Source organism: Phaseolus vulgaris, chromosome 1 (assembly GCF_051622355.1).
Source record: "Phaseolus vulgaris cultivar YP4 chromosome 1, ASM5162235v1, whole genome shotgun sequence".
NCBI classification, from domain to species: Eukaryota; Viridiplantae; Streptophyta; class Magnoliopsida; order Fabales; family Fabaceae; genus Phaseolus; species Phaseolus vulgaris.
Genome location: NC_143498.1, coordinates 9,312,741 through 9,335,488, shown reverse-complemented (window position 1 = coordinate 9,335,488; position 22,748 = coordinate 9,312,741). Strand labels below are relative to the sequence as shown.

At 32.2% G+C, this 22,748-nt stretch overlaps 1 protein-coding gene across 2 annotated transcripts; it reads right to left on the bottom strand.

Annotated features, from left to right (window-relative positions):
- Positions 1 to 18,383: 18,383 nt before the first annotated feature.
- LOC137813461 (F-box protein SKP2B) lies at positions 18,384 to 22,456 on the bottom strand. Of its 2 annotated transcripts, none has more exons than XM_068615722.2 (5): positions 22,001 to 22,456; positions 20,888 to 21,173; positions 19,889 to 20,237; positions 19,664 to 19,805; positions 18,384 to 19,029 (listed from the first exon to the last, which is right to left on the bottom strand). In XM_068615722.2, exons 2-5 carry the CDS (start codon positions 21,139 to 21,141, stop codon positions 18,665 to 18,667), a joined length of 1,110 nt encoding a protein of 369 aa, XP_068471823.1. In that variant the 5' UTR covers positions 21,142 to 21,173; positions 22,001 to 22,456; the 3' UTR covers positions 18,384 to 18,664. The 2 variants fall into 2 exon arrangements, with proteins under 2 accessions (XP_068471823.1, XP_068471825.1); XM_068615724.1 differs by having other exon boundaries at positions 20,888 to 21,169; positions 22,001 to 22,156.
- Between the last annotated feature and the right edge of the window lie 292 nt (positions 22,457 to 22,748).

Below are 22,748 nucleotides of genomic sequence, written 5' to 3'. Positions count from 1 at the left end.
TTGTAATTAAGAAAAATATTTAGCCACCGAAATCAAATCAGTCGCTAAAGGGGTCTCCATTTAGTCACCGAATTAGCCACCAAAAGTTTTTTTTAATTAATTATTTTGATTCATTAGCGATCGAAAATGGTGGTCGCTATCACTTCTATTTCAGCCACCGATTTAGCCGCCAATATTTTATAAAATTTTGGTCGCTAATTTGGTTTCTGAATTTTGGTAACCAAATTTTCTGCGACCGATTTAGCCACTGAAATTTCAGTTGCTAATTTGGTTTCTAATCTTTGGTAACCAAATATTCTGGGACCGATTTCGCCACCAAAATATCGGTTACAAATTAGCGACCACTTTATAATTCGGTCGCTAAAGACTTTGCGACTAGGATTTTCGCTTCCATATTTATTTTGTGACTGTTTCCGGTCACAAATCCGTTTAGCGACCAATTATAGTACTGTTAACGACCGGATTTGGTGGTGGTGATTTTTTTTTATTGAAAGATACTCATAAAGTGAATATTATACTCATAAAATGAATGAAAGAACACGTCCACTTAAATAACCAATATGAAATGGATTTAACCAATATGAAATGGATTTAGATCCTCCCTTATCAAAAGGAAATGCAGTAAAAAAAGGATAATTTTTTTAATAAACCTAACCATTCATTATTCTTATTATTAAATTTAGTGGTTAAATAAAGACTAATTAAGACAATAAAAAAATTAAAAAAAGTAATCCTTCTGGATATATAAATTAGTTTGATTTTATTTCAACTATGTATATTAAGTTAAACATATGATAAAAATGTTTATGGTCCTAACTTTATTATTTATTTGTTTTGCTTTGTTATGAACCTTTTCAATTTTGGGATTTACTTGATTGAGCTTACTTCAATCGTGGCCTATTCTTTATCTCTTTTAGGATGTTAAAAAAATTTGTTTTTTTTTTTGGAATTATCTCAACTCATTCTATTTTCTTAATAGGGAATTTTGTATTTACCGAGTATTTGTTTTAAATATTACTTAAACTTTTTTTTATTAGTCTTTGTTTTAAATTATTAAAACATTTATAGTTTATTAGGTAAATTAAAAAAAATTATATTCATTATTTTCTCTTGTCTTTAATATTATTTTATTTAAAAAATTTATATTCCTTTCTTTTACCACATATTTTTTTTTAATTTTCTCTCAATTGATTGTTTGACTTATTTAATATTCACAAAATTTATTAAGATTTCTAAATCAAACAGTTTTTAGGTCACACATTTAATTATATATGTCATTGATATTAAATACTTGATAATATCTTTTTATTTTTATTTTTTTTAATAAAAATATTATTAAATTAATATTTTGAAAAATGAATGAACGGATATTGACAAATATATGGATATACATGTTAGTTAATAAAAATAAAGACAAGAATATGACAAAAAATTCATATCTATTAAATTACGTAAGTATGAATGAACTTTTACATTAAAAAATAAATAAGGATGTGAATAGTAAAACCACCATTCATTGATATCTCTACTCGGTTTTCTGATGTTAGAGTGTACCATGAGGTTAATATATTGATATTTATTTTATCAAGAGTTAAAAAAAAAAAACTATTTATAGCTTACATTAATGTGCAAAACCGAATATGACAAGTTAAGAGAAAAAGATTAAGATTGAATCAGTATTGTTAGAGTGAAAGCACAGAAACATTGAACCTTAAAAAAAATGTAACAATATTAATTGAAACACTTTCATTTACTTAATAAACTAATATTTGGAAATCACTGTCTATTTAATATAAATTCCGATGTTTATCATCGACCATCCCTATCCATTAGAAATCCAACGTGGATTTCCAAAGTCAATGAAGATCTCTACATTACATTTTCTCCACCATTTACACCCAATAACAACAAAATAAAAGAATGAAACGTATGGGCATACGAATTTGTTTTCTGACACGTAAGTATGACCGTACAACTTTTGCGACTCATTGGAATTGTTTGTTTAATATAGTTATTTTAGACAAGGTGAACAGTTGTTATATTTTTAGTAATATTTTTTCGACATATGTTTGTTTACTTTAAAATTTGGGAATTGTGATTAGATGAAAAATTGAATAAGCAATCAACGACCAGACAGCTAGCGACAAAACGAATGTTCAATAGCAGTGTCAAAAGGCTGAATCTGTAACAACTACTTAACACCATTAACAGTAACATATACACACTCTACGTGCTAATAAATTAATATTTAATTTAATATTTAATTAAAATATTATTATATTATTATAAATGGTTGTCAAGATATATGTATTTTACTGTTTAGTGTCAGAAATTTTTCCCATTTTCTTCTCCAGTTTATTCAAAGTGCATACTTTCCTTGGTCAAAAGAAAAAAAAAGGAAATATTAATATAGTAGATTATATTTCCTTATTATACGAAAATTTCCAGCCTTCACAGAAGGAAGGAAAATGTCCCTGAACCTCGGGTGATATATATATATATATATATATATATATATATATATATATATATATATATATGTTTCCACTGAATTTAATATAATTGGAAAAATAAATCATATTTGGAAAAGACTGTTTACTGTTTTAAATTAAAAATAAGATAGTGTTCTGAAGAAGAAAAGAAAAGGAAAACCGGTTAAAAAATCTAGGCTTCCTTTTTGAAAAAAAGTGAAAAAGAGAAATTGAGCATTTTTATATACTTTTTATAAAATGCACATTCCAAAAATTTTGGAATTCACTTAAGTAAGTTTTAGAAAAAGAAAAATAGTATTAATTATTAAATAAAAACTAATTTTGAAAAAATAATAATTATATTAACTAAATTATATACTGATTTAGAAATTAAAAAATTATTAATATTTAAAGTAATTTTTAATAACTTATAAGCTACTAAAATTTTAACTAACAACTAATTTTTATTTAATAATTATTTTAATAATTATTAAGTGATTCTTCCACTCTTGACCCGTTTTTTATTAATAAGTATTCTTAAGAGACAGTACTATCTCTCATATATTATAAAATATTAACTCTCAATTTTGACTCTTAATTTCTCTCAGTTACAACTCTTAATTTAATGAATAGTGTTGATCTGGTTAAAATTATATGATATACAGATAAAGAAAAATGTGTATAATGATAAATGAGAAAATATCAAAATGAATAAAAAAAAATAAGAAATAAAATTGCATGGTCACGTCATGGAATCTGATCTCATTGGTATTACATGATCCTTAAAATGCTTTAGTGGTGATCTAAGAAGTTTTGGTTCGTCTTTAGGGGTTTTGTTTCATCAACAGTGATCTGGTTTGGGATAACAAATGTAGACTATGAGATGGTGGTTAAAGGTTGGAAGTTTTACCAAGTATTGATCATGTAGGGATATCGTGTGTGGAATCGTAATAATTTCAACCAAAGATTTTCTAGGGATATCGTGTGTGGAAATTAAAGTAACAAGTAAAGTAAAGTGAGAATGATACCAGAATTTTTAGGTGCAAAACCCCTTTAAATAGAGGTAAAAAATCACCGGCGAGAGAGTCAAAACTTCCACTATAATGGTATTGGGAGTACAATGAATTCCTCTCAGACTAATAGATAAATAGCCCTAAAACAAATTCTCTCTATATGGGTTAAACACTTACACCCAAGAGCGAGCAGAAAGAGAGAGTATAGGAAAAAGAGAGAGGAAGCAAGTGTGTGTTGTTGTTGTGTGTTACATTGCTTGAAGGAAGCCACTATATATAGTGGTTCTAGGAGACAACAATAATAAATACAATTAATGGTAATTAACCTCCCTTTGATTGCAATTGATTGTGGTAATTAACCTCCCATTGATTGCAATTGATTGAAAATTAACCTCCCAATTATGACAAGAAAACGGAAAGGTGAGTCATAACCCACAAATCTCCACCTTGACTTGCCTTTGACTGGAACACTCTCTCGCCATGAAGCCTTGATTAAGTATGGATAATACCAGCTAAGTTCAGGCAATGATCAAACTTAGCCGATGGAAGTGGCTTGGTAAACATGTAGGATTTTCGGCCGTATGAATTTTTTCAACAATTATATCTTCTGTATCAACAATGTCTCAGATAAAATGGTGTTTAATTTCAATATGCTTGGTCCTTGAGTGATACTTACTGTTCCTGGTTAAGTGGACAACACTCTGACTATCACAAAATATAACAAGAACATCTTGTTGAAGACCAAGTTCACTTACCAAGCCTCGAAGCCATATAGCCTCTTTCATACCTTCTGTAGCAACAATATATTTTGCTTCAGTGGTGGACAAAGCCGCAATGGCTTGAAGTGAAGAATACCAACTGATAGCAGACCCACATAGGGTAAAAGTGTAGGCTGAAAGTGACCTTCTTCGATCTAAATCACCACCATAGTCAGCATCAACATAGCCAACTACTCCTCCGGGATCGGCTCTATGTTGATCAAATACCAAACCAAGATCTGGAGACTCTTTCAAATAACGAAGTATCCATTTAACGACTTCCCAGTGTGCCTTGCCTGGATTATGCATGAACCTGCTAACAATGCTAACAACATAAGCTAAATCAGGTCTAGTACATACCATAGCATACATGAGACTTCCAATTGCATTTGAATACGGGACATGTGACATGCGCCTTTTGTCCTCGTCTGATTTTGGACACTGATCTGATGACAACTTGAAGTGGGCGGCAATTGGAGTATTAACAGCTTTGCAATCTCGCATTTCAAATTTGTCAAGCATCTTAAGAACATACTTCTTTTGTGATAGAAAAAGTTTTCCAGCTTGACGATCTCTGGTGATCTCCATTCCTAAAATTTTCTTGGTAGGACCTAAGTCCTTCATATCAAATTCACTACTAAGCTGAGCCTTTAACTTGTTAACTAAAAATTTATCTCTTGCAGCAATCAACATATAACAACAAGTATATAAATGACCCATCAGATGTCTTTTGAAAATAGACACAATTATCATAGCTACTTCTGGAGTAGCCATGTCCAACCATGAAAGAATCAAACCTCTTATACCATTGTCTTGGTGATTTCTTCAAGCCGTAGAGAGATTTCTTCAAACGACATACATGGTCCTCCTTTCCAGGAACAACGAACCCCTCAGGCTGCTGGATGTAAATCTCTTCCTCAAGATTACCATGAAGAAAAGCAGTTTTCACATCTAACTGTTCCAGCTCCAAATTATACAAGGCAACTAAAGCAAGTAATATACGTATTGAAGTATGACGAACAACAGGAGAAAATACTTCATTAAAGTCAATACCTTTCTCTTGATCAAAACCTCTTACAACAAATCTTGCTTTATTCCTTGTACTCTCAACACCAGGGATCCCTTCTTTTCTCTTAAAGATCCACTTGCAACTAATGACTCGTTTTCCTTCTGGTAACTTCACCAATTCCCATGTTTTTTTTTTAGAAGACTCTTAACTTCTTCTTACATAGCAGCAATCCACTTTGTTGAGTCATCACCAGAGATAGCTTCAGAGTAATTCTTGGGTTCACCTTCACCCATCTCTTGTGCAATAGTTAAAGCATAAGCAATGTTGGCAGATTCTGCAATTAATCTTTGAGTCGGTTTTCTTGGTCTCTGTTGTGGAAGTTCTTGAGCCATAGACCACGACTGTGGTAACCCTCGTCGTTTAGGTGGACATTGCTCATGTGGACTCAAATGTTCATTTGTACTATCAATAACAGTCACTTTATCACCTTGAGTACTGGAGGAATTGGGAACATCTTCCTCATGAGCGGGTGTTTTAATCTCAAACTCCACCTTCTCTCGAGCATCTTCCTGGTCACCTGACCAAACTTCTTCTGGAATGTTGCAATCAATTGATCTGTTAGGAGAGCGATTTATCAGATAACATGCCATTGAAGCCGCTTCAGCCCAAAAAGATTTGCTCAAACCAGAATGGGAGAGCATGCAACGAACTCTCTCCAGGATAGTTCTATTCATTCTTTCTGCAACCCCGTTCTGTTGTGGAGTCCTTGGGATGGTGAGGTGTCTGGAAATGCCTTCCTTCTTGTAGAAATCATTGAATTCATTCGAACAGAACTCAAGGCCATTGTCTGTCCTTAGCCTCTTTATCTTCTTGCCAGTCTGATTCTCAATCAATAATTTCCACTCTTTAAAAGTGGAAAATGCTTCATTCTTATGTTTGAGAAAATACACCCACAGTTTTCATGAGAAATCATCTATAATTGTCATCATATAACGACATTTACCTCTGGAGGGAACTTTTGACGGACCCCAAAGATCCGAATGAATATAATCAAAAGTACCTTTGGTTCTATGTATGGCTTTAGAAAAACTAACCTTTTTCTGCTTACCAAAAATGCAATGTTCACAGAAATCAACCTTTCCAGTACAGTGGTTACCAAGGTGACCCTTCTTCTTGAGGATTAGAATTCCCTTCTCACTCATGTGGTCTAATCTCATATGCCACAACTTGGTGTTATCTTTGTTGGGTGAGGCAATAGCTGCAGAACCCGTAACTTTGAACCCTGCAGCATATACAAACTATCACATTGAATTGCCTTTAGTAACACAAGAGCTCCTTTAGACACTTTTAAAACTCCACCTTCAGCTGAATATCTACACCCATGAGATTCAAGGGTGCCTAAGGAAATGAGATTTCGTTTCAACTCAGGGACATATCTGACACCTGTTAAAGTTCTAACAATTCCATCATGTGTCTTGATTTTGATTGTTCCTTCACCAACAACTTTGCATTGAGCATCGTTTCCCATCAAAACAAGACCATTATAAACTGGTTCATATGTGGTAAACCAATCTCTATTGTAAGACATGTGAAAAGTACAACCAGAATCAAGAATCCATTCATTTTTAGACCTTTGTTCAGTGTTGGAAGCTACAAAACAATCCCCATCAGATTCAGTTTCAACAATACTAGCTTCGGAAAATTTTTCTGGTTGTTTACCATTTCCCTTATCTTCTCTATCTTGCTTATTTTTCAATTTATAGCATTCAGAGATCTCGTGTCCCTTTTTCTTGCAATAACGACAATATTTGGAGTTCTTGCCTCTAGATTTTGACCTAGATTTATACTTATTGTTCCTACCTTTCTCTTGGTTTCTCCCTCTAACTACTAATCCTTCACTAGAACTTTCAGAATGAATTTGAGTATCAAATTTTTCTTTGACTAGTAAATTAGTCTTGACATCATCAAAGTTTAAGGTAAGATAATTACCGTATAACATAATTTCTTTGAATTGTTGATACGAGGGTGGTAGAGAAACAATAAGTAGAACGACTTTATCCTCATCATCAATTTTAACATCCAAATTTTCCAAATCAATTATGATGGAATTAAATTCATCAAGGTGAGATTGGATGGGAGTACCTTCGAACATTCGGAGTGTAAAGAGTCGCTCCTTTAACCGGAGTTTGTTTGCAAGACTTTTGGTCATGTATAGAGACTCCAATTTACTTCATATGCCTGTTGTACTTTTCTCATTGATGACCTCACGCAACACCTCACGGGACAAGCATAACTGAATTGCAGACAATGCCTTTTCATTCATCTCATCCCACTGCTCCTCCGTCATAGCGGTTGGTCTCATCATTTTACCTGTCAAAACTTTCTTTAAACCATTCTGGGTGAGAACAGCTAGCATCTGGACTCGCCAGATAGCAAAGCTGATTTTACCATCAAATTTCTCAATATCCAATTTCGACATTATTGAACAACAGATCCTGGTTGAATTATCGAAAAGCTCTGATACCAATTTGTAGGGATATCGTGTGCGGAAGCGTAATAATTTCAACCAAAGATTTTAAGAAATTAAAGTAACAAGTAAAGTGAGAATGATACCAGAATTTTTAGGTGGAAAATCCCTTTAAATAGAGGTAAAAAACCACCGGCGAGAGAGCCAAAACTTCCACTATAATGGTATTGGGAGTACAATGAATTCCTCTCAGACTAATAGATAAATAGCCCTAAAACAAATTCTCTCTATATGGGTTAAACACTTACACCCAAGAGCGAGCAGAAAGAGAGAGTATAGGAAAAAGAGAGAGGAAGCAAGTGTGTGTTGTTGTTGTGTGTTACATTGCTTGAAGGAAGCCACTATATATAGTGGTTCTAGGAGACAACAATAATAAATACAATTAATGGTAATTAACCTCCCTTTGATTGCAATTGATTGTGGCAATTAACCTCCCATTGATTGCAATTGATTGGCAATTAACCTCCTAATTATGACAAGAAAACGGAAAGGTGAGTCATAACCCACAGATCAAGTAGGGCTTGTTTGCTGTAGAGATTCTATGAGATGGCCTTTTGAGGGTTGTAAAGAATAAACTCACTAGAAACATTTCTTCCATTGTGTGTAGACAATATGACTTCAACTTCTTGAAAGCACTGAAGTGCTTAATAACTTTCTTTTTTGTCCTCTAAGGAGAACAATTATGAGTTTCTTTGGCGAGGATAAAAGGATGTGAATGATTAGGCTTATGTCATTTAGTCATTTTTCTTATAAAGCTCTCATATATGATGATGAAAAATTAGGGTCCTATGCAAAGAGAGGTTTCATTCCTTAAGTTGTTTATCCTTGTATTCTTTTTTAGCGTGATTGATATGAGTTGAGTTATGATTGACATGATCCATGTTTTAGAGTTTCACTTTATTAACTTTAGTTGATTTCAAGTATGGTGGAACTCAATGAAGATTGCCTTCTGAGAAGCACATGAAAGCAATTAATTGGCGGAAATAAATGAAAGGAACAAGAAGACAAAAATAAGAATTTGATGAATTGGAAGAAGATATACTAGAGTAGAAGAGATAGAAGACTCATGGAGAAAAAAGATTTGGTGAAGGTGAATGGAGATGGAGGAAAATGTCACTTGGAAGGAGAACCCAAGATAAGTGGTGAAAAGTCACCATTTAAAGCTCACACTCAAGATAAGACCCAGAGAAAACTAGAGAACTCAGTCTCACAGAAAATAACTAGAGTTTCTTTACTCAAAGCTCAATGTAACACTCTATTTATAACAATAATTGTCATGTGATTAAGGAAAGAGGGAAAAATTCAAATTCAAATTAAGTTTAGTTAAGTCCCTAATTAGGCGCCTATAATCATGGATCTAGGAAGTCACACTTTAAAAATTTAAGCATGTGCTTAATGTGAGAAGTGTGAGTGACTAAACACACTCCAACCTAAAAGGAGTGGAACACTACAACAATTGGGCAAGGGGGAAGCCCAAATTATTACAATTAATCCTACTCTATAGAAATATTGAAAAGAGAGAACAATTAATGTCTTGACCCTTGCTTCCGTGCTTTACCCCTAATGATCCTATGAGGAATGGTAGGACCGGAGTCACTGGCTACCAAAGATGTCTAACCTAACCCTGGATCCGGTGTCATGATCCTTGTCATCCTATTGAGATTTGATTTGGCTCAAATGGTGTTATGCTATTCATGGTTTCTTCAGTGATGGTTTCAGTCTTGTCTTCCTAGAGGAAAACTTTCAAAGGTTCCTAGGTGAGGAGTTTAAGATTCACCAAACAGTATAGAAGAAGCTCATCAAGATTGAGCATGGGAGTCACTACAAGAAATTTGCTCATTACACACTGATTATTACATATGAATTTAGATTCATATGTAATTATGGATTTACATACGGATATTACATATAGATAAAAATCAGTTTGTAAATTGCTTATATATACCGATTTTTCCGTATGTGAAGGTAAATAAATTTTGTAAAACCTATCCGTATGTAAAAAAGGACATCCGTTACATACGAATTTTTAAATATTAAAATTAAGTTTTAAACCTTTGACATTTTTTTCACTAAAACTCCAACGTTTTCCCCTAAAACATGTGTGCCCTAATTCTACCTTTAGAAGTGGAGTTTGTGAAGCTCAATCTTGAAGCAAAGACGAAGCTCTGTTCGACGACTTGAACAATACAAAGGTGAGTTTGCTCTTTATCCTAATTTTTATTTGCATTATGTATTATGTGCCAACGAATGGTATGAAAGAGGAAGGCAATGGTGGACGCATGAATGGAAATGTTTGGAACCTTACGCTCTCATCCCCTTTTCTATGTCACTACCTCTCCTTATATTGATGGAGAGTGGGAAGAAAAAAAGTAGGTGAAGGTAGGTGGTGAATGTTGGAAGTTGAGATGGAAATGAGGGAGTGGTGAAGATTCTGGGAAGAGTGTGAGTGGGTGTAAGAGAGGCAGAAGGTGCAGAGTGAGTGGCGTGGAGAGTGTGAGCCAAATGTTAGTAATATTTGATTGTCCCCAACAAACCCACATTATGGGAACTTCAAGTACCAAACCACCCCCACTTTGGAACTTTGACTCCGTAAGACCAGAAAGGACCATCTAAGTTGAGAAAAAAATGATCCCTTTTTGGTGGGATTCTTTACTTACAACTGATTATTTCTGCATTGAACTGATCATCAACACTTAGATTTTTACTTTTTCAATTAATTATTCCTATAATATGGTTTCCTATAATATGATTAATTCTCATCTATGACATTGCTTCACAGGAATAGAGTTTCATCTAATTTCCTTGAAGGTTGTGTTTGTCCTATCTTTATGCCTGTAATATTGCAGGTATTGTTACTTACTTTTTACACATATGGACTTTGGGGAACCATGTTAAATTTTCCATTATGTTAAATACCCATGTTTTTGGTTGTTCATTTGCTTTTATCAAACAATACCAATTCTAGTGATCGCCCTCTGATTCAGCCTATTGGGGGAGGGTAAAAATATAATAAAACTCAATTTATATAATGTACTATTATTGTCTTATAATTTTGACTAACTTTGTTTTGGTATTTAGGTTTTATCCATAAAAAATTGCATCAAAGGCCCTCACTGCCACCATTAAGCAACAATTTGGTGAGTCATGGCTAACATGGGCGGCAATCCCAAAGGCTGATCGAGATCTATTTTTTCAACGTCTTAAGGAATTTGTCTTTCTTTCCCTTTAAAAATGCTTATATTTTACAATTTCGATTGATGATTCCTATTATTTTGCAGAGGAAGGCCACATGGAGGGTTGAGGATGAGGAAAAAGTTAAGAAAAATTTCCATACGAAGGTTTCTCACACCCTTTCACAAATGTTTAAAGTGGTTCACCAAGAAGGTAAACAACAAGAATGGATTGACAATAGTTTATGTGAGTTGATTTTAGAATTGTTCATTTGTTTGGTGACACTTTACTTAGATTTAGATTTTAGGACAAATATAGGTGGGAAGCCTAAGGAAAATTCCCACTGGACATTAACTTAACAAATGTTAAGTAGATGTGAAGGTTCATTTCCATAAGGCCAAAGGAAAAACACAATTAATGGTGAGAATGAATGAAAAATATAGGTGCGGAATTTAAGCGAAGACAAGGTGAGCAATACATGAACCGAATTGAATTAAAGGAAGCAAAAACAAGAACAAGACATACTTTGGAATTGAAAATAGGAATGGAAATGGAATGGAAAAAGATGAGTGAAAGGAAACTTAGGAGATATGGAGTTGTGAAAGGAGCACACCACTTGGATGGTGAATTGAATCCAAGATAAGTGTAGATGCCATCACTTGAGAGCTCACAACACTTACAAGATAAGACCAATATAGGAGGAGATTCACTCACTCACAATTCTAACACAATTTGTGTATAGTAACTTTACTCTTCATTCAACATATGAATACATGAGGTAGGTCTTCCTATTTATAGATTTAGGAGCCTTGGAAAAGAAGAAAAGAGGGTAGAATGGGAAGACACCATATGGTGCGGCTTTAGGTGTTGACATTGGTCAATGTCGCACCATTCTATGTGTTTCTAGAAGGTAGGGTTCCTTTCTACCCTAATGGACTTCTTAATGCCCAATATTATGTCTTCACCTCCTAATTATGCTATTTAAACCTATTCTATGTCAATTGCAAATAGAGAGACCAATGGATGCTCAACTCCCAGAGTCTGTGCTTTGTTCCTTGTAACCCTTTCAGGTATGGATGTTGAGGTCATGGTGTGGTCTTCATCATTGGTAGGCGCACCCTCTCCTTGGGTCTCATCAATAGTGTTTGGAACAACCTCCTGGAAAAATGGAACATGTCTGTTTATCGATCCAAATGTGATACAGTTAAAAAGAATCGTTTGTCCGAAAAAGGTGGATGCCTGCACACCGGAGGATCCATTAGCGTGCATGGACACGATATTCGTTTGGTATGACTTCCTTATAAAATTTTGTATTAATCTATTATTAATTTTTTTATTCAAATTAATCTATGATTAATTATTACCTCCATAATTTATAAAATATTTTGTTTATAGATAGAGCTTGGCCGCTCGATCCATGTTGATGAAGTGTTTCAACAAACACATATATGGAAGAGCAGTGGGAATTTGTAGATGATAGATCAAGGTGGAAACATGTTAGTTTTTTCAACTTTTTTGTTCATGTACATTAATTACTATTATAACAAATATTTTTTATTTTAATAGGAAGATTTTCAAAGTAGATTCTCTTAAGCATTATCTGAGTCACAATTTGCGTCTACCTCGATATCTACTCCATTAGATCCAAGATTAAGAAACAATTGTTGGTTACAAACTTTAGGTGGAAGGTACAAGGGACGAGTGTATGGGGTTAGATGTGTCGATCGTCAGGATGACTGTCTTGATCGCTACCTACAAGAAACACAAACATCTTCAAGTAAGAAAGTTGATTCAGAAGAAATTGTTGAACTTAGACAACGACTATCAACAAGTGAGAAGCATATTCGACGCATGAATTCCCGGTTTCAATCATTTCAAGATCTTATGATTCAATATCTACCACTTGAAGCAGTAGCAACTGCACAACATACCTTACAGCAACCAAATACCCCGTAACCAAATACTCAACAGAATCAGATGCAAGATAATTATGATGAGCAATAAAATTCACCTGGTCAAGATTATAATAATTATTACTTCTTAAAAACTTTATAATGACTTGAATTTCCTTTTATTAGATATTTTTTATGGTTTAAATGAAATACATTTGGATATTTTGAATATTTGGAAATAATATTGTATTCTATCATGCTTTTCAATTAATGGGCAGGTTTAAATGTTGATGGATATTTGCTTTTGAATGAATTCTATTGAAAACTAGAATGACTTTTGGTATATGCAGGTGTGGAACTGATTTCCAGTGCTTTCAAATATAAAAAAAAACCTGAATATTTTTCCAGTGATTTACAGTTACATACAGATATATCCGTATGTAAACCTACACACAGTTACATACGAATATATCCGCATGTAAATTTGCATACATACGGATATATTCGTACGTAAATCTGCATACAGTTACATATGGATATATTTGTATGTAAATTTGCACGAAGTTACATACGGATTTATTTGTATGTAAATCTTCACACACTTACATACATATATTACATACGGATGTAATATCCGTATGTAATTACATACAAATCTCAAATTCGTATGTAATTACATACGAATCTCAAATTCGTATGTAACAGTTATCTACGACAGTTTTACATACGAATTTTTTTCTGTATGTAATCCATATAGTTACATACGAATTTATTGTCTTACATACAAATTTGAGTCGTATGTAATTCTAATTTTTTTTTTTTGTAGTGAGTTTCCTTTGCAAAAAGGGTTTGTCTATCTTGTTGAACTTTTTATAAATCCCTTATTGCTTTAAAATGTTGTTGAGAAGGGTGGCATAGTGAATGCCTTCTACATTATCTTCCATGCCTTTCACGAGTCATATTAAGTTTATATAAAGAAGATGGGACAGGTTTAAGGGGATACTTCACTAAAAAAAAATACAAATTTTAGAGACAAAAAATATTTAGTTATTGTATTGACTAAATTAGATACTATTTTAGTCACTAAAAAAGTATTGGTATCTAAATAGTTTATATTATTAATAAAATTTATAAACTAGTTTCTAACTTGATATCTAATTAGTTATCAACTTTAAAATCTAAATTAATTGGTACTTTAGATACCAATAAATTTTTATTCATAATAATAGTTTTGCACTTTATCGCATTTGATGGCCTTAAGTATTGGTACTTGATTCACATGAACTTCTCATCCGAACACATGAGGTTTTATAACTCTTTTCTTCAATAATATAACATTTTACCAAAAAAAATTTGGTAGAATAAAGTGCTCATGAGAAGAAATGAAGAAAAGTGGTTGTAAAGTGCAAAATGTATTTTTATGGTACGACATTGAAATCGTCTCATACAATTCTTTACGGAGAAAACTAGTCAATGAGATAATATATCAAAAGAGTTCAAGAATAAAGATTTGATAACTTTAAATTTTAAGTGAATTACATGGACATTTTAACTAACTGAGTTCTATCTTTTGTAGTAAGCAAATGTTGAAGTATTGGAATTACTTAGTCTTTGAAGTGTTTAATTGCTATTTTATTGTATTTTAATTAGAACTAACAATTTCATAGTGATATGAAACTCTTGTTTACTTTTAAGAATATTTACTTATTTTAATTACACATATTATTTTAATTTCACATATTATTTTAATTACACATATTATGAATGTGGGAGACAATAATAGAATTGTTTCAAGTAATATTTAGAGCATGGTGAATGATGTTTTTGTATAACGTCTTTTAATTGTTTAATATTAAACTTTATACTTTTGGATAATAATATATCTTTATTTTTTTATATGGATAGGTGGTGATTTTTTAAAATTTTCAATTAGGCTAAAAGTGGCATGTTGGATTGTGGGTAGGGTCTGGCTAAGCCAAAAATTAAGGCTATTCTAAAATCAAATAAGGTTGGATTCTCAAATTTTGACAGAAGTATATGTGGTGCATTTGAGAGAAATTCAAGGTAATCAATTATAAGTGCATAACATTGGTATATATATTTTTAGTTTATATTTGGACATTTATTGTTATTGTTATTTTATAACTTTTGGCTGAAAACTTAAATTTAAGTATTTTTTTTAATGATTTTATGTTTTCTTTGTTTATTCTTTATTTTTTTTTCATGAAATGAGAAGGTTTTCACTCATATAAAAATGGGTAGCTTGAAGAGAATCATGACAAAGTGCCATAGAACCAAGATTATTACTCAACTATTAGAAAATTGTTGAATAGTGTTAAAAAAAAATAAGGAAAAATATGGTCACTATTAGTGATCAAATAAGTGATGGAAAAATATGGTCACTATTAGGGACCAGAAGTTCTTTTTATAATTTAATGACCGCAATAATAACTATATTTTTTAGTCATAGAAAATTGATCACAAAATTTTAGTCACCAAATCAGTCACAATTGGTCACAAAAACCAATCACAAAATCAATCAAAATATTGGTCACAAAAAATTATACACAAAATTAGTCAAATCACAAAATCGAGTTCCAAATAGTCACAAAATCTATTGCCAAAACAAGGTTTTACCTTGCCTATTTCTTTTCCTAATTATTTTTCCCATATTACCACAATAATTTGTTTTCATGCTAGATTTGTCCTCTTTATTGAGCTTACAAAAGATAGAAAAAGCCCAATTAAGTCCATCTATGCTAATAAGTCCTTAACAAATGTTTAGGTATTCATCCTTCTTATTTTGTGGGTGTTGTGGCGGGATGATTTCCATTAGTTGGGGTTCCTTATATTGACAAAATTACTATTTCTTCATTTTTTATTGATGGTTCAAATGGACTTGATTGATCTATTTCCTCTTATCTTCGAATTAATCTTGAGCTCAGTTCTTTGGATAATTTGGTTGTCACTAATCTGCTTGATGTTTCGAATTGGAGCCTAGACAATAGTAGAGTTTTGACTTAGAAAGTTGTGAAGAATTTATTTTCTTCTTTCTCTCCTTGTGATTAGGGGAAGTTGGTTTGGTCCTGTTTCATTCCTCTTTCTAAGTTACTTGCGCTTTTGAAGGTCTTCCATAGGCGCCTTCGAGGCTAAGAAAGATGTATCACTTTATGTTCTATGTGTTCTCCGTGTGGGGAGTAGAAGAAAAATATTGATCATCTGCTTTTTAATTATTGTATTGTTACTTTTATTTGCTATTTACTTTATAATGTTTTTCTATATCTCACTAACCTTTCAAGCTTGGACTTCATTGCATTTCTTAAGTCCTCTAGTAACCTTCTTATTCAACACCTTAACTTTGTTGATATTACATTCTCCTTTTGGATGATCTGGTGCCTTAGAAATTATTTCAGATTTCAATAATACTAATGTGGACTTTGATCTTTATATGATCAAAGATCACATTTGTATCTCTGGCAACATGTCAAGGAAAGGTATTTTTGTTATGTTTGCAGTAGAGCTAGGAAGGTCTTAGTCCCTATTCAAGTCTTATGACGTCTCTAAGGCAGTTTAAGTCACAATCAATATTGATGGTGCTATCAGGGGTCTCCTGATCTAGTTGCTTGTGGATGCATTATTAGAGGGAGTCGTGAGGAGTACATTGGTGAGTTATTTTTGCATTTTTTAGGATCTAAACGACTTTATATGCTAAGATTATGGGTGTTATCCTTGTTATTGAACATGCTTTATCTTTCGTTGGAGAGTAATTCTTCCTTGCTCAGTCTCTTAACGACAAGTGAAAAAGGTATATACAGTTTTATGCTAGAATGAATTTCAAAGTTTCTCATATTTTTTATGAAGACAATTATTTTACAAATAAGTTAACTAACCTTATTATTGATAATATGTTGAATTTTCTTTAGAGCTCTGACTCACCTTCCTATCTTAGTTTGTAGTTCTTTCATAACAAGTTGTAGTTATTTTTTTATTTTTTTTGTTTATGATTGTTATTCTCTTTCTTGCATAGATTTGGTATAAATATATATTTTTTTCTTTTATACTATTTTCATATATGGGCATATGATTGGTGAATTTTAGGTTGTTAGTTGAGATTCCAAATTTTATAATAAAGAGATTCCAAATTTTATAATGTTGAAATAATTTTTTTAATAAAAAGTAGTTATTTGTTTTATTTATTTAAAAGATATATATTTAATATTTATCATATTTTAATCTCAGTCTTAGTGATATGAATTATTTAATTTTTTTTTTAATTTTAAACTTAGTCTTACTCTTAATGATACGATTCTTTTCAAAATTAAAGTTGTTCTATTATTTGTTCAATGTATATATTCCCATTCTCTTAAAATTGTAAAATTTTACTTGATAGTATTTCTTAATTAAATGTGGAATCCTTATCTAATATTAGGTTGAAAAGTAAAATTAAAACTATTACATTTTAAAGTCCAAATGTCATTGTGATTGACTTTATTAGAATTGTATAAATTTTGTAATAATGTTAAAGAAAAAATTTAGTTAATACAATTGAGAGTTTTCAATTTTTATTTGGCATGATTATTTAATATAATATTTTTTCATTAGTAAAATAAACAAGAAATTACCATCTAAATGCATGACATAAAACAAATAAATAATATTCAAATTATTTCTTAAAAAATGGAAAAAAGAATATATAGTCTATCCTTATAAAAGTATGTGATAAGGAAATTTTTTTATTTAAAGTTAATTACTTTTTAATTGTTATAGACATCACTATTTATTTAAATAATTAAAGACATTTACAAATACCTTTAAATTCTTTTGGTTATAAATGACAATAATTTGACACCGTATTTTGTTCATATTTACTTTTTTTTTCATGTGTCATTTATTAGATACTGAGAATATTTCCACTAACTTAATATCGGCCATATTTGAACAAAATGTTATTAAAATATAGCAACTAATTATAGAATATTGCTAAGTTGTGCTTAAGATCAACTGATTTTTTTTTTCAAATTTGAGATTAGAACTTCCTTAAAATTGTTAAAGGAAAAAAGTTAAAAGTTTCAGAATTTTATCTAGTAAGAAAATTTTTATCAAAAAATTATAAAAAATAAATTAATGTTGGTGTTATTTAATTATGTAGCATATTTGAATACTCAGAAATATCTTTAGCAATAATTTCCTATATTTTGTTTTGTAAATGAATAGTAAAACAATAATGTTAATGATGACGAAGTAGACAGAAATGATAAGATAAAAGTTTTAAAACATCTTTCTTTAGTATAATAATAATTAGTATTTTAAACTAAATTAATTTTATTTTTATAAGTTTATATATTAAAATAAAAATTTGTATGCATAGATTTATTTATGTAAGTTTTGTCCTTAAATGAATCCAACTAATTCGATTAAAATTAATAATTATAGTCAAAAGTAACAGTATAAGATAAAAAATAAAAGTCCAATTTTAACATACGCATTTCATATTTAGACAAACTGAATCAAATAAAACTCAGCTAACCTAACATTTCTCAAATACAAGAAAAAAACAAGCATCTTAGCATAAGAGAAAGCAATTATAAGAGTCTGTCTCACCATTAATTCATAGCCAAGCTAAGAACAAACCCCATTTTTACACCCAAAATATCCTAAGCTTTCACATGAAATCAACAGAAGCTCAAGCACCAAGTTCAACCTGTTCTACAATAAACATGACATGATGTAGCATTCAGCATAAACTAATGCACACAAGACCTAAAACTCTCAACCCTTCAAGTGAACTTCTTCAAAGTGTCTTTATGCATCAACCACTGTGGATCAATGAGCTGTATTAGGAATGGTGCTGATACCACTGTGTGCTTGGACAGCACATGCACAGTGCACAGATGTCAGACTCAGACAACCACTCATGATAAGTGAGTGTCTTCCAGAACAGGTGTGGAGTGCAGGGGATGAGTCACATACAGCCTGCACAGCAGAAGGGGTGAGTGCTGTGCATTGGCTAATGTTCAGAGTCCTTAATCCATCCTCTTCATTTCCACCTTTCACAGACCCCCACATTCTATTCTTCACTTTGCTTTGTGCCAAAGAATACATTGCTCTGTCTGTTATATTTTGGCAGTAGTACAGTCCAAGGGACCTAAGATGAGGACATCTGTTTGCCAAGGCAATTACACTGTCATCTGAAATAACAACACAAGAGTCAAAGTTGTACTATTGTCAATCTTCAGACCAGAATTAAAGCATTTATACTAAATGAAGTGAATATTGGTCACTTCCTGAAGCTGCATCATGCTTGAGAAAGACTGAATATGGTTATGAGTATATAGATTTTGAAACTTCATTAATTATGATTTTTTCCCTTGCTAATTATTGTGTTCTTTCACTTTCCAGTGTCTGTGAAAGCAAGCTCCATTGTAATTTGTATGTGAAAATACATTATGTTGCCTCCACATATTTTGCAACCTCATCCACTTTACATGAAAACACAAAGAGTATTTACCAGAAATGAGTGTGAATTTACTAGAAGTTAACAGAAGGAGTGCCATTCTTTGCATAATATCTAAGAGAGAAAAAGATTCGTTGCCTTTTGCTTTCTTCCCATGGATTTACACTTAACATTTCACTACTGAATTTGCTTATATCAGAATGTGTCTAATAAGAACACACCCAAACCGCAGATAAGCTCAAATAGACAAAGAACAATATGGATAAGAAAGTTGTTTTAGTAATGAATTTGAACTAGTCAAGTAGAATCACACCAATATGAAATCAATTGGCATCTACAGTGGATTTAAATTACTGAAATTTGAATACCTGTTATAAGGAGACAACCACACAAGTCAAGTGTTCGAAGATCAGGGCAGCCATATGCTAAACTCATTACTCCAACATCACTGATATTTTCACACCATCCAAGGTTCAAAAGCTGTAATTGATTACAGTAACGTCCAATTGCCTGGATTTCATTTATTTATTAGAATATAACTCAGCTATCTTAGTTCTTCTATGGTTATGACAATCAACTGGCCTCCAACATACCTGTAATGCGGTGTCAGATGCGGCTTTAACACATCCACATAGATTCAAAAATTTAAGCTTTCTGCATAAACTGGCTAGGGAAGCCAGAGCTCTGTCACTAAAGGCTGAACAACCACTAATGTTCAGTTTTGTAAGATGCCAACAACCTAGGGCTATGGCATACAATGAACGATCTGTGAGCTTGAAACTTTTGCTGAGGTCCAGGACTTGGAGCTCATGACAGAAATTTGCAATAGTCTCAACAGCATTGTCCTCTAGTTGAGGTTTGTCTTGACGAAGGATTAAAGTTTGCAATTTTGTAAATTTAGGAGCAAGAGATAGGACCAAGTTATTCATGTTCATGCTACACCTGAAAGGAATTTCATAATCAATTTTATTACTGATTTTGAAGATTATCCACCAAAAACATTGAGAACAGACATTAGTTTCCTTGTTTAAATTTTCTAAAACCAAGTTGCCCCAATACCAGTAACTTCTAGTTATGATTTAAACAAGTGCAGACCTGCTATCTGACTTAAAAGGTAACTGATCAACTCCATAGACACACTTCATCCTCTTGTCTTCCACACAAAGGAATTAATCCAGATTGCTAAATAAAATGCAAAACAATTATATGAAATTAAAATGGGTTGCAACCTCACGGAGTCTCTACTCTAGCAACCCATAAACACGTGTTAAAGGTGAGCTAAAACTAATGGCAGAGTCGAGATTGCAGCAAAACGAAATCAATTCATGTTTATATAATAAATCGATGAAACCAAGAATAAAACACTTTAAATATGCAGTTAATTGCAGATAAGTAGAAAAACATCATGTTTAAGGCCTATTAGATGGAAGAAACCATGTTTTCATTTCCTATTTCGATTAATATATTACCAAGAATATAATTTATTTCATGTGTTCAAACATTATAAACCAAACAGTGAAAATATATTTTTGTAGCTTACAATGTTTAATATACAAAGCATTTAGAAATCAGAAAACAAAGAGCTTATGTACCATGAGAGTGATAACCGGGTAAGGCCAAAGCAAATTGCCTCTCTCCACCCACGACAAACTTCAGACGCTATGATCACCGTTTGATCATCCACAAGTGACAGAATTTGCATCAAAAGCTCCACTGGAATATCCTTCCATTCGGTGATGACCCCAGCTTTCAAGTTCACTCCTTTCCCACTATCTTCACCACCACCAACCATCATAAGCTTTCCAAAACTCATGTTCAGCACCCCAGTTCCCTCCTTCCCAACCATTTCCACCAAAGCCAGATACACTTTCAACCTTGCTTTTACAAATAAACAAAGTGGTAGTGACGTTAAACAAGAAACATGGATAACACAGAACAAATTCTAGAACCTTGGAGTAGCCCTTGTTTCAGTATACAAGGTGTAGTAAACAAGATGATAACCACAAACCATAAACTTACTTAATTAAAGGCCACTTGTTATTATCGGCGAGAGAGAATAATAATCATAGCAATTACCAATAAACAGATGAAATTTGTGATTTTTTTTGTTTCTTACATGACCATCTTTCATAAGACCAAATGTGGATCCTCTCCTATAACGAATTCCATTCTTAATTCACCTCGTTCTGAAAAACTAACCCTAACCCCAATATGATAATATATGTGAAGGAACTATATAACAAATAAATGATAAAAACTGTCTAATCTAATTGGAAGAATCCTGCATATTCCAGAAATACCCTTAACGTGTTTCTTAATGACACAATTGGGACAAAGCATCAAGCTTGATCATCACAAAGAAGAGGATTAAACATTCCCTCCTTCGAAACAGAGAAAAACCCTTATGCTCAAATTTGACATGCATGTTAAAAAGAACCCAAATAGTTCAAATCATAAGATGAAGGAGCAAACTAACCATACAAAAAAAAGTTGATCAAAAGATTAACTAAACCTTTTTTCTAATATAAAGCAGCAACCCCACTTCCCTTCATGAAAAAACAAAAAACCCACAACTCATTTAGAAAAATTCTTAGAATTTTTCAATTCTATTTCTTTTTAAAAAAACACCAGCACAGCTTAGAAATGTGCAGGATCAAAAGTAAAAGTAGAGAACAACACAAGAGAGATGGTGAAACGGCCATTACCCGCACGTAGCTATATGTAGAAGAAAGCTTGGTTCTTTTTGACGCTGCTGGTGACACGAACAAAGGGTCTGTTTGCTTGGGTTCTCTGGAAGCTGCAATGGAAGTGAAGGGAAGACAAAGAAATAAAGAAGAGAGAAGGAACTGTACGGCTCATGACAGCGACGCGTATGATGCCACGTGTAGTTTGATATGACAATGATGTGGACCCCACCCTAAGCTATAGCAATGAGAAAAACAAAAAAAAATGTGGTGATTATCGGTAACTGGCACCCAAAAAAATTCATGAAAGGAAAAGAATAATAGTTGTGTAGAAGTCACGGAAAATGGTGATTAAGGAAAGAAATAATTGTGGTGGTTTTGGAGTGTGTAGAAGGTTCGTTTTGCCTGAACCCGAAACCGCGAGAAAAAGTAGAAGAAGGAAATGGTTGGTGGGTTCAATCTATGCATGGAGATGGTGAGAGAGAGTGTTAGTGGGATGATGATATTTATTTATTACATTAATAACTTGTTTAACAAAATTAATAATCCAGATCAGATTTTATTAAATTTTAATTTTGTAGATAAAAAAAATGTACTCAATTTAAAAAGCAATAATGATATGTTGTGAATTTCATTTATGTTATGTTTCCATGTGTATACTGTTAACTTTAATGGTATGAAAAAGCGGAGATAAATGTAATAAATTTATTCTGATATGAACGAAGGTGCATTGTGATGACAGAAAACCACTGACTAGTGTATATTTACA

Coding starts and splice junctions, on each gene's coding strand:
- LOC137813461 (XM_068615722.2), bottom strand. CDS start 21,141: ATGGTTGGGAAGGAGGGAACTGGGGTGCTGAACATGAGTTTTGGAAAG. Junction 20,238..20,887: donor ACCCGGTTATCACTCTCATG/GTACATAAGCTC, acceptor AATTCCTTTCAG/GTGTAGCATGAACATGAATA. Junction 19,030..19,663: donor TGGTTGTCTCCTTATAACAG/GTATTCAAATTT, acceptor TTGTTATTTCAG/ATGACAGTGTAATTGCCTTG.